Raw genomic sequence first — 12,817 nt, 5'->3', positions numbered from 1 at the left:
TTCTATGCTGTGGAACCAGATATACTGTCTTTTTTAATTCCATGCATTCTTCTTCCTTGTCAAAACCTGCTGCCTACATTACCCATAATGCAACTCAACCACCGACAGTTTGGTCTGAGCTTGGTGTGTGCTGTGTATTATGATAGTAGCAGCTAATGTAGCCTCAAGCTGCTAACCTCAAGCAGAGATGAGGAGCGGGCTACAGAGGTCTGTTAAACTCACTGCTTTCTAACTCCACACCAACAGATGTTTTTCTTTTTTAAACCTGTAGTCTTCAGCCTCAACCCACTCTGACTCAAGTGACACCACATGTAGCAATTTTTCAGATTTCTATTGGCTCCCTCTAGAGCGACAAAAGGCTTTATACAACTTTTTTTTATATACATATTCAGTAGTACCTGTAGTAGATCTGTTAAAGGTGCAGTGTGTAGGATTTGGCGGCATCTAGTGGTGAGGTTGCAGATTTGCAACCAGTTGAAACTTTTCCCGTTGGCTGATACAAAAATGCGAAAAGTGTTTGGTTTGTCCGTTCTGGGCTACTGTAGAAACATGGCGGCCGGCTCCGTGAAGAGGACCCACTCTGTATGTAGATGTGAACGGCTCATTGTAAGGTAACAAAAACACACCGATTCTTATTTTCAGGTAATTATACACTAAAGAAAACACAAGTATTAATATTATATTCCATTTCTGCTAATAGATCCCCCTAAATGCTTCACGCTAGACCACTATTAGACTTTTAATGTGTAAAATCTGTGGAGTTTCCCTTTTAATATTTTACATTTTCAGGGGCTTTAGGTCAGATCTTGTATTTGACCACATCCCTCACCCACTGCTGCATCCTATTCCAACAGAGAAAAACGCTGCGTTTAGATTGAGTCTTCACATTCTTCATCTTGTGCCGACAGTACGCTCCCTTTGGTCGCAGATGGTGTTTTGGCTCAAGTTGTTTGACCACAAACCCAAACACATGTACAACTCAATGGGATTATCCTGCCTGTTCTGCAGTATCCCATACATGGTTCAGCTTTAACAGCAAGGACAGCTATTTAAGAATTCCCCTCCCTACATGACTGGAATACCTTGGGAACGTGCCAGAGCCCAGACAGAGCCCGATGTGCCGGCTCTTCACATGACCTGTGTGCCTCAGAAAGCAGGCCCGATTTTCTTTGCACCACTGAATCCTCACAAGATATTCTGGGATTCTGCTGAATAGTATTATGTTGACGTCAACTAGCCGGACCCGGTGAAATTACTCCGGTATGCCCAAACCAAACTGCAGCGCTGGAGTGTGCCACCAGAATAATTATACACATTTCAGTGGTTAATTATAATGTGTTAATTGATGCGTTTAATAAGCCATCATTTGCAGTGTTGAGAGGAAGAGCTTCTTTTATTCAGCTGGCCAATTAGATCTCCTGTTGCTGATCCGTGGATTGGACCTCTTTTTAGTTTTTAGTGAGGTGTTCTGGCTGTGTGTTTAAATGACACAATGGAAAAACTCATTAGCAATTTAAATACAAACGTAGCAATTAAAAGCCTTTTTTTCGGTCCACCACTTCGGTCCAGGCTGAAATATCTCAACAACTATTGGATAGATTGCCATGAACTTTGCTACAGATATCCATCTTCCCCTCAGGATGAGTTGTAATAACTTTACCTAAAGGGGTAGTGCAGCATTTTAGTATTGTGCGTGCATATAACTTGGGAACTCACAAGAGACGGATTAAAAAATTTAAGCAGTAGAGGACGAGATATCCTGACTTTTAGTGCCTAATATGGTCAAGCTCCAAAACTACTCGATTCTTCATTTCCTGCTGTATAATTCATCTCGATGCCGTCTTTTATTGGCCCCCGCTGACTCTAAAATGCCTACTTCTTTCAAACACCCACTCCTCCAGTTCTCAGTTACAAATGTGAAGTCTTGAGCTCAAACCCAGTTTTAACCAGTGGGGACCATTTGGGTCTGAGAAGTGAAGCCAGTGCTGAAGTGCCTTAAACCTGCATTCTTTCTAACAGCCAGCAGGGGGCGACTCCTCTGGTTGCAAAAAGAAGTCTGATTGTATAGAAGTCTATGAGAAAATGACCCTACTTCTCACTTGATTTATTACCTCAGTAAACATTGTAAACATGAGTTTATGGTCTCAATCGCTAGTTTCAAGTCTTCTTCAATACAGCATGATGTTCATTTAGTAAATTATGGTCCCATTTAGAGCAATATAGACCATAAAGCAGGGGATGCTTTAGGGCGTGGCTACGTTGTGATTGACAGGCCGCTACAACGGTGTTGTCCGGACTGGGAATTGTCCACGTTTTCGTCTTTGAACTTATTCAGCGTTCGGTTGTACTCCACCCTCTCGTGTCACTTCTGGTTGCAAAAAATTCAAGATGGCGACGGACAAAATGCTGAACTCAAATCTTCAAAACGCCAGTCCACAAACCAACAGGTGACGTCACAGTGATAATGTCCACTACAGTCTTTTAACACTGTTGACATCATCAAAGTTATTTTTTAGACTTTTGAAAGCTCCACCAGAGCAAATATACTCGTGTTTAGTGCTAATTAGCCAATGTAAGCATGATAACACCCTAAACTAAAATGGTTAACATGGTGACCATTGTACCTGCTACACACAGCATGTTCGCGTTTTCATTAAGAGCATGTTAGCGAACTGACATTAGCATTGAGCTCAAAGCTGTGTGACTACAGCCTCACACAGCTGCTAGCATGGCTTTAAACTCTCTTCAAATTTATTTTTTGCAAAGCCATTTAAAAGCTAATTAAAGCATTTATTATTTAAAGTCACAATAATTAAATGGATTTATTAATTGGCACAGATAGTGAGCATTGTATAACCTTTAAGCCAATAGTTTAATTTTAATGTAAAGTTAATGAATTACTTTGTTTTTCAAACTGTAAGTTAATTAACTAATGAAAAAAAAAAAGTTGTGTAATTATCTCCAGATTCCATTACTAAGAAGCTGCAGTCAGCTACTTTTGGTTTTAGTTGACTTTTATCACCACCGCCGGGCTGCTGTTGGGAGCAGGCGGGCGGTGAGCTGGCAGTCTGCTCCCGGGCCGTGACATCACTTTCCCAAACATTCACCCTTGGAAGTTTGTCCATATATGGAAGAGTGCTCCACTTTCTCCTGACTGCCGGGGCTATCCCGTGTGTGTCTTTCCTGCTCTGTGTGAGTGAGTGTGTGCATGACTGAATGTGTGTGTGAGTGACTGTGAATGTGTGTGTGTGTGTGTGTGTGTGACAGACAGAGGGAGAGAGAGTCAGTTTACCTTACAAGGCAGACAGACCTGGCCTTCCCTTCACATGTTTACAGGAGCCTCGTTGTGACTCACCTTTCTTTTCTGAATGACTGAAGGCTGATGTGGGAATGTGCAAAGAATTTTACACAGGATGGAAGAGCTCAATAATGACCTGTATATAGAAAACTCAGAGGTGGAGGAAGTACTCCTATGTTTTACTGAAGTAAAAATAGTCCCTTACATTCAAGATTTCAAGTGTTAAAGTAAAAGTACTTGTTGGGTAGAATGGAGAGAGTTGTATTATTATTATATATAGCATATTATTGGAATATTATTTCTGATGCTTTAATGTTGTTTAACTACTTGCTAGATAGTTTAATCTACAGCACAGTATATTATATAAATTGATTTGTTTGTTAAGTCTTAAAGGATCAGTATGTTACATTTCCGGGGATCTATTAGCAGAAATGGACTATAATATTCATAACTATGTTCTCGTTAGTGTATAAGCACCTGAAATTAAGAATTGTTGTGTTTTCGTTAGCTTAGAATGAGCCGTTTATATCTACGTAGTTCTCCGACACGCTTGTGAAACTGCGGTAATGCAAGCCGCCGAGTGCTAAACCGTGGTACCGCCAGCCGCCGTCTGACTTCCATTGGAGGAGTGAGCGGAGGGGTACTCAGTTGGTTGCAATCTGCAACCGCACCACTAGATGTCGCCAAATCCTACACACTGTACATTTAATCCATAAAGTAACTCCTGCTGTCAGGTAAATTTAGTGGAGTAAAAAGTACAATATTTGCCTCTGAAATTTAGTGAAGCATAAGTAGAATAAAATCTAAATACTTAAGTGTAGTAGGCTACAAGTATTTCAAATTGTACTGAAGTGCACTACTTGAGTAAATGTACTTGATTACATTCCACCACTGATAGATATTTGTCTAACCCTCAGTGGTGGAAAGTAACAAGTACATTTACATAGTACTACTCTGAGGTACTTGTACTTTACTTGAATCTTTCCATTTTCTGCTACTTTATACATATTGTACCTTTTACTCCACTACATCTATTTGATAAAGTTACTTTGCAGGTTCAGATAAGTACAAAATATTATATTTCACGAGCTACCCAGCAGATAAAGTTTATAAAGGAGTTAAAATTAGCCCCACCTTTACCAACTTCAACATTAAAGTGATGCACACAATAATGCATCAATAACTGTAATCCAATAATGTAATATACATTAATCTGTTTCTGTACAGTATAGTACTTGAGTAAATTTACTTAGTTACATTGCAGTATTGTTACTAAAGTAAAAGGATCTAACTATGTCTTTAAAAACTGCTTTTAAAAACCCCCCAATATTAACAAAACCGCCTCGTCAGCAATTATTTAAAATGTTATTTTTATGTTCTTAAAAAGTTTCCTTTTTTAACACCTTTAGTTACACCTTGTAAAGTAACACGCTACCCTTATTGTACTCTAATTACAGTGTTTAATGTGTTTCATTCTGAGTTTCTTTCTTACATAAAAGCCCTTAAAGTCATGAAAAACAAAAATGCATTGAAACTTCTTAGCATAATAGAAGAATATGAATTAAAGGTACAGCCCTATAGCCCTTAATTTAATTTATTATTATTTTCATGTATAATTTTACATATTTTATTTGTTCTTGTTCTGTATGCACCTTGTCCCTTTACTTGAATGCAATGATCTATGAGCCATGTTGTTTGTAAATTTTAATGTTCAATAAAACAAAAAGGAATAAGCCAGGAAACATGTTTGATTATTTTTTGTTTGTTTGTTTGTTTGTTTGTTTAACTTTTTAATTGTATTTATATCAAACAAAAATGCATTGAAACTTCTCAGCATAATAGAAGAATATGAATTACAGGTATACAGCCCTAGTTAGCCCAATTATTATTTTCATGTATAATTTTACATATTTTATTTGTTTTTGTTCTGTATGCACCTTGTCCCTTTACTTGAATGCAATGATCTATGAGCCATGTTGTTTGTAAATTTGAATTTGTTTAATAAAAAAAAGAAAAACCTTGGATATAAAGCCTCCCTCACTGACAGCCCAGCCAGCCAATCCGCTTCGAAGTGATGTACACATTGATGCATCAATATTTGTAATCCAATAATGTAACATACATTGTTCTACAAAGTACTAAAGTAAAGTAAATTGACTTTTTTTATTTTTATTATATATATGTATTATATTTTATATAAATATATTATATACTATATATATTTTGTATTAAATTATTTTATTTTGTATTACATTGCACCAGTATTGCTACTAAAGTAAAGGATCTAACTATGTCTTTAAAAACTGTTATAAAAAAAAAATGTAAATGTTATTTTTAGTTCTTAAAAAGTTTCCTTTTTTTTAGACCTTAAGTTACACCTGGTAAAGTAACGCGTTACACTTATTGTACTCTAATTACAGTGTGAAGTCTCCTCTCAGATCAACCTATATACAGTCAACCTTGGATATAAAGCCTCCTGCACTGACAGCCCAGCCAGCCAATCAGCTTCGAGGAGGCGGGTCATGTGCTCCCGGTGTCGACCAATCAGATGCCTTCATGTCGGTTATCGATTAAATTTGTCTGAAGCAAAGTTTTTTTGCGTCTCTTCGCTGCATCGCCTCCAACTAGAAACCTGCCTGCTGCCTCTCTACCGAGGAGCTCTGCTGCTGCTGCTGCTGGGCGACAACTAGAGCAGATAGAGAGAGAAAAGAGGCAGAGTTGGAGGGTGAAAGAGAGAGAAAGAGAGAGAGGAAGAGAGAGAGAAAGAGAGAGAAAGAGAGGACCGTTAATTTCATCCACACACGGTCTTGAATGCGTGGCGGAGGTAGAGCAGAGCTGTGAAGGACCAGGGGGACATATAGCCGAGCGTCTCTCTCTCTAAATATATATATACAGCTTTATAGTTACACAATATGGAAGAGTATGATGGAGAGATTGCTTACATGCACCAGGAAGATGACTGGGATCGAGATCTGCTCCTGGATCCTGCCTGGGAGAAGCAGCAGAGAAAGGTGAGACACTGACTGACTTCTCTGGTGGTGGAAAGGTGCGGAAGTGTTGCTTTTGTATAATAATAATAATCATATTAATCAGCTTTATTATTATCAGTAGATTTTATTACTTTAAAAGCACATTTGGTGAGTTAAATTGAGCAGAAAGGAGGCACCAAACAGTTTAGACGCACCAAATAGTTTAATTATAAGGCTAATTATGAGGTTGGTTAATCACCTGTGCGTGTTTCCTCAGCTACTTTTTCTTTTTCTTTTTTTTAAAAATTTTAATATTATATTATTGTTTTTTTTTGTTCATTTTGAAACAATAAACATTCACAAACCAGAATCGGAATCAGAATGGTGTTTATTGCCAGGTGTAAGAGGTATACACTAGGAATTTGCTTTGGTTTTGTTGGTGCAAGTTAAACAGTATAATTAAGTTAAAGTTAAACGTCCCCAATAATAAAGTTTTCTTGGTACAAAGAAACGTAATAAACCTAATATTAATAAAAAAAAAGAAGCCAGTATGGATACAAGAAAAACATATTATATACAAATAATAGATGTATAAGTAAAAATAATATACACAAGTAAAATAAATACAATTTAAAACAATAAAATAAAATAAATTTATTTATATTTACTCCTCAGCTACTTTTATTTATTTATATATTTTTTTCAATATTATATTTATTGTTTTTTTTTGTTCATTTTGAAACAACAGAACAAAAGTCCCCAATTATAACATTTTCTCTGTACAAAGAAACTTAATAAACCTAATATTAATAAAAAAAGAAGCCAGTATAGATACAGGGAAAAACATATTATATACAAAAAATATATATATATATATAAGTTAAAAGAATATACACTAGTAAAAGAAAAGAAAATTTAAAACAATAAAATAAAATCTATTTACATATATACTCCTCAGCTACTTTCATCAGATGGTGCTCCAAAACTTTTCTCGCCTCCAGATCTCAGAACCCATATCCTGTTTAGCAGTTATGAAATATCCTACAGAGAGGAGGGGTGGGGGTGTAAGAAGAAGGGGTTTTAGAAAAACAGATTATAAACTGGACTGGACAGGACGCCCACCTTTTCCAGAGCAACAGATGTCATCCATGCGCTTGACTGCATATGGATGGTGTGTGACTGGCCCCTCCTGTCATCTGGTCCACGATGCGACGTGGATTAGGCCATGCTTAACAAGCCGGGGGATGCAGTGTGTGTTTGGGTGTGTGTGTGTGTGAGGAGGGGGATAAAACCAAACAGAAATCTCCTTTATTTAGCTGTTTGGTGACTTTTATGCATGGATTCTGCATGTCCCAGACGCATAAATGTATCTGCTTGATATGGAAGTGCTGTATTGTGGATACAGTTTGGAAGTTCAGTCATATTTAAAACCCTGACTAGATTACTGCTTTACTTTTCTCCCTTTGGATGAATATGAGCTCCATAACCCCTCCATATACTGTCTTTAACATGCCCAAATCAGCTCCACGCGTAGAACAAGTACATGCAACAAAGAAAGGTTTAAGGTTTGAATAAAGCCTCAAATTGAGAGGGAATCCTTGAGTCCATCAAGGGCCTCCCGTCAGTGCAAAAGAGAATACTCTGCACCGGTAATGTTTCAAAACTTCCCATTTGGCCGGTATAAAGATTCAACTAGGCAGGCTCCAGGAGAAATTGTACTACCTTAATAAACTGGTTAAAACTAAAATAGCAGAGTGACCTCCTAGTTTAAAACAATATGACTTTGTCTCTGTTGTTTAGTGGCCCAGTGTTTTGGAAGTTAGTTCATTCATATTTAAAACCCTGACTAGATTACTGCTTTACTTTTCTCCCTTTGGATGAATATGAGCTCCATAACCCCTCCATATACTGTCTTTAACAAGCCCAAAATCAGCTCCACGCGTCCCCCAGCTGCTGCTGCTCTTTCTACCAAGACAAGAGTATGAATGGTCTGTTTCGAGAAGGCGTGTTACTTCTCCCCAGACTTTTTCCTCTGCTTTGAAAAACGGGGAAGAAAAAGCTCTGTGGAATCTGAGTAAGCGCTGCGGTTTGGGCTGGGCTTGCATGGGAGCAAGCGTGCCCAAAAATGGTAATAATCGGCCCCTCTCGCTGCCGTTGGAAAACTTTTTCCCCCCAAGTTTCTTCCTTAGCTCTGCGAGCTCTCAGCTTGTAGTTTCCTGGATTATGTCATCGGCAGGCTGCTACCGGTCGATTAGAGGGAATAAAGGGAAGGAATGCAGGTCAGGTGTGGACAGCAGACTGGGCTGGGCAGCATCTCATGCTGCTACTCCTTTTAGTGCCTTAAAGAGAAAGTATTTCCTGAAGGACAGTAACCCCTCACAGTTTAGCTCCCACATCCTCCTCCAGCCTGGATCACACACTTCCATCATGGTGGAATACTTTTCCTCTGCATGAGCTGCATATTTCTGCGCCTGCATGACCCTCATTGATCTAATCATCCTGCAGAGAGAAGGGATGTTTTATTCATCTGTTCGTCTCCACAGAGAGCAGCGATAAGTGATTATGTTGAGATCTGAACACACAATCACAGGCTGAGAGACAGCAGCCCCTCTGACAGCCATCACCTCGGTCCTCTATAGTTACACACATAAACACACTTTTCATCCATATGCATGTGATTACACACACACACACACACACACACAAACACACCACCCAGATTACCTCCAGGTTTCCAGCAATCAGCTTCACTGCTGATGAACAGATAACCAAGAAGCCTTTCATGTTTGCTGATTGTTTCCCATCAAGAAAAAAACATTATTATTATTCAAAACTCTGACATGTTTAGTGTTTAAATGAGTCAACCAGCATCTCGGAGGTGCTTCCCCTCACCAAACAGAAGTTTATTCAAGTGTGCTATTAGTATACTTCTTAAAATAGATTTCTTAAAAAAAGAGTATACTTTCAGTTTACTTTTTATGAGTTATACTTTACAAAAGTATACTTAAGTATACTTGGCTCATACTAACAAGTATACAGAAAAGTCTAAGTATACTTGTATTTAATCCTTTGGTCAAGATATACTTAAGAACATTATAAGTTAGTATACTTGTATAAAAACTATTTAACTAGTAGTTTACTGAATATACTTTAAAGTGTACTTTCATAAACTATAAAGTGGGCTACAAGTGTATACTAGTATACTTGCAGTAAAAATACTATTAAACTAGTAGTTTACTGAGTATACTTCAAAATGTACATCCATAAACTAAAAAGTGGGCTACCAGTATAAAACTAGTAAACTATCAGTACAGTACTTACACTTAAAAGTATACTTTTATAAACTAAATTAGTCCCAAGAAGTATTGAAGTAGTCCACTTACAAGTATAAAACTAGTAAACGATCTGTATACTTATAGTTGCAGTACAAAATAAGACTTAAATGTAAACTAGTTGTGTACTCAAAGTTTACTATTCTTACTTAAAAGTATACTTTTATAAACTAAAAAGTGGTCCAATTTAGTCCCAAGATGTATTAAAGCAGTACGCTTATAAGTATGCTACTAGTAGATTGATATTAGTATGCTTACAACATAAAGTATACTTGGGAAATATATACTTTCCTTAAGTATACTTCATAAAATAGCTCTGTAGCCTTCAGACTATTCATTTGTTTGTCAAGAAGTGACAGCTGATATTTACCACTAAAGTAATCCTGTTTGGAGACGTAAGAAACTGTAAAAGTAGAGCGTTGACGTCTGTTAAGTAGACTGTAAGACTATATTTTTATATATTACGCAGGTTAGGACTTTTTATTTGGCTCCATTTCGCAATTGACGCACACAACCCCGGCATGTCAGAGAGTGCTTAACATATTTTTGAGTTTGATGCAAGTCCTAACCTGGCCCCTCGGGTATTAAGGCATCCTCTTATCTTGGAATCTAAATGTCTTTACAGATCCAGGTGTCTCAGGTACGCTGCGCCAGATGTTACTTAAAGCAGCAGCTCCCACATATTTTCACTTAAACAACATGAGACGTAGTTTATGTGTTAGTCACATCACACCTCTGTGAAACAAACAAACACACAGTGTGTAATGTTTCTCTTCTGTTGTTGTTCACGGCTGGGAGGTGGAGTTCAGGTGTTAACTGTTGCAGCTAAATTGTCCAGGTTTGTCCTTATAAGGACATAAGCTGCTGCAGTACCTTCGATCAGGCCCTGCCTGTAAACCTCCCGCCTCCCACTTCCCATCTCCCACACCCCAAACACTCCCAACCCACACCCACATTCCCCTGCTCCGACTGTACACGCCAGGTCACAGATAAGATCACCTCCTGATCAGTCGGAGGCTTTGTTCACTTTTTCCCAAAACTTATTTTGACTCGTTTTGTGACTTTGAGTCTCAAATATGATCAGCTCTGACTGGCACTCCACCCCTCTTAGTCGATGAGTCGACTAATTGGTCGTTTTGGTTTTAGTCAACTAAGATTTCTTTAGTCAATTAGTCATTTTTTATGTTTTTTTCATGCTGAATGACTTATTTCCAAGAAACTTATGAGCACATCTCTGGTAAACACAAGATTTAAAGTGGTGATTTTGTGTGATTATCTGTAGAGAAACTCAGTTTCAGAGATCTGTCGATTAAATAAAAAAATAAACGATTAGTCAACAAAATCGTACGAGTGTTCAACGTATCCTCAAACAACAGTTTGTATAAATTCCTAATTTTTCGTGCGTTTTCCTATGAATGTCCAGCATTTCTGCCCCAGTCTTTTCAAAATAAACTTCCGTCTTCATAGGAAACAACTTGGTTAGGTTTAGGCAACAAAAGTACTTAGTTAGGTTTAGGAAAAGATCATGGTTTGGGTTAAAATAACTCAGAAAGTGGTGTAACTTAAGTACAGAGGTTATGTGACAAATCAATGTTGACTTCTGGTTTCACACAGGGGTACAAACACCAGTCTCTTGGGCAGAAGTGCGGTGCTTTTTGACCCACCCATCCGACCTCCTCCCTATGCAGCGTATGTTGCTCTTTATTACGTGGATTACATACAAATTGATTTTGTGGGATATAAACAAATTACAGTGCATTATATTCATAGGTATAGCTACAGACAGTCATAGACTGTATATAAGAAGTGGATGTAGTCACCGTGACGTCACCCGTTGGTTTGTGGACTGCCGTTTTGAAGCCTCGAGTTCGGAATTTTGGCCGTCGCTATCTTGTTTTTTTGCAACCAGAAGTGACAGTATTGAAGAAGACTTGAAACTATCGATTGAGACCATAAACTCATGTTTACAATGTTTACTGAGGTAATAAATCAAGTGAGAAGTAGGCTCATTTTCTCATAGACTTCTATACAATCAGACTTCTTTTTGCAACCAGAGGAGTCGCCCCCTGCTGGCTGTTAGAAAGAATGCAAGTTTAAGACACTTCACTTCTCAGACCTGGAGGTCCACTGCTAACGGTGTATGAGAACTATAGATATAAAACTGTTTTAAATCTATGATGAGGACAGCCCCAGTTCAGACAGACATGGACCAGACCTCTTTTCTGAGTCTCTCTCTGACACACTAAGTGGAGACATGATGAAATAATTGATTCATTTTCATTTTGGAGGTCTGGGCATTGACTCAGCGTGTTGTCAATGCATTACTAGGAATCATGATGCAATTAATCCACGCTGCAGGCCAGAAGGACGTGTGGGAAAGAACTTGTCTTTTGTGTGACAGATGATACAGGAAGTGCCCACTAAGCGACTCCGTCATCAGACGTGTGTCACCTCCTTTACACTCCCCGCTTTGACTAATCAGCGCTCCCTTGGGTGGGGCTGTCGCTGGCAGCAGCCTGCGTCCAATCAAACGGAGCATCCTGACCTACATCTACATTAACTGACGTCTACACTGCTTCTGGAGAAGAAAAAACAAACTTACTGTAATACAGATTCATATTCAGGAAGGGTGACAAACCTGCTTCACGTTTCAGGAAACTGACTCAACGCCTGAATCAGCGTGTGACGTTTCAGTTTTAGCGAGAAGACGGCAGCTGTTTGTTAAATTGCATAATAGGATGTGTAATGTCAGCTCTGGCCACCTCATAAAAATGCTCCCTGTCATCAGATTCCTCTGTACCCATGATGCACCTTGCGCAGCCCTCTTTTAACAAAAGAAGAAGAGCGTCACAGACAAAGCAGGGAATGTGGAAAGAGTGTTTTCTCTCTGTGTGGCAGGTGGCTCTGCTCTCCACCCTGATAAAGGCGTTATGTGCTGAAATGTTGCTTCTTTTCACTACATAAAACATGAGTGCGCTGAAGAGTGTCACTTTTTTTTGCCCTCATATTCAATAAACTGTCTGGCTGTGTCATGTGATGTTTTCCATCCTGCAGCCTGACATTGAGCCTCTGATTAAACTCGCATTATGTATTTTCAGTCAGTGAAATTACATTTTCTGCATGTTTTTATGAGGAGGTGGTGTATTCATCTGCAGGTCAACAGTTCAGATCCCCTGGGAAAGTTTGGATGCAGCAGTAGCACTTCCTCTTCTCTCAAA

General features: G+C 38.5%; 1 protein-coding gene and 1 long non-coding RNA gene across 7 annotated transcripts in view; both read left to right on the top strand.

Annotated features, from left to right (window-relative positions):
• Window positions 1–1,674, top strand: LOC141783565 (uncharacterized). Its single transcript, XR_012597304.1, has 2 exons — window positions 1–157; window positions 193–1,674. It is a non-coding gene; the product is annotated as an uncharacterized LOC141783565 (long non-coding RNA).
• Window positions 1,675–5,858: 4,184 nt separating this feature from the next.
• Window positions 5,859–12,817, top strand: part of actn1 (actinin, alpha 1) — a 69,222-nt gene continuing 62,263 nt past the window's right edge. For 5 of the 6 annotated variants that reach the window (XR_012597285.1, XR_012597284.1, XM_074660891.1 and 2 more), the window contains exon 1: window positions 5,859–6,309. Coding sequence is in view for 4 of the 6 variants with exons in the window: in XM_074660891.1 (XP_074516992.1) it covers window positions 6,211–6,309 (99 nt within the window). In the remaining 2 variants the exon portion in view is untranslated. The remainder of the gene's footprint in view (window positions 6,310–12,817) is intronic. The other variant, XM_074660894.1, reaches the window with a different exon arrangement.

The sequence above is a fragment of the Sebastes fasciatus genome, chromosome 15, assembly GCF_043250625.1.
Source record: "Sebastes fasciatus isolate fSebFas1 chromosome 15, fSebFas1.pri, whole genome shotgun sequence".
Taxonomy (NCBI): Eukaryota; Metazoa; Chordata; class Actinopteri; order Perciformes; family Sebastidae; genus Sebastes; species Sebastes fasciatus.
This window is presented reverse-complemented; position numbering and strand designations above follow the sequence as displayed.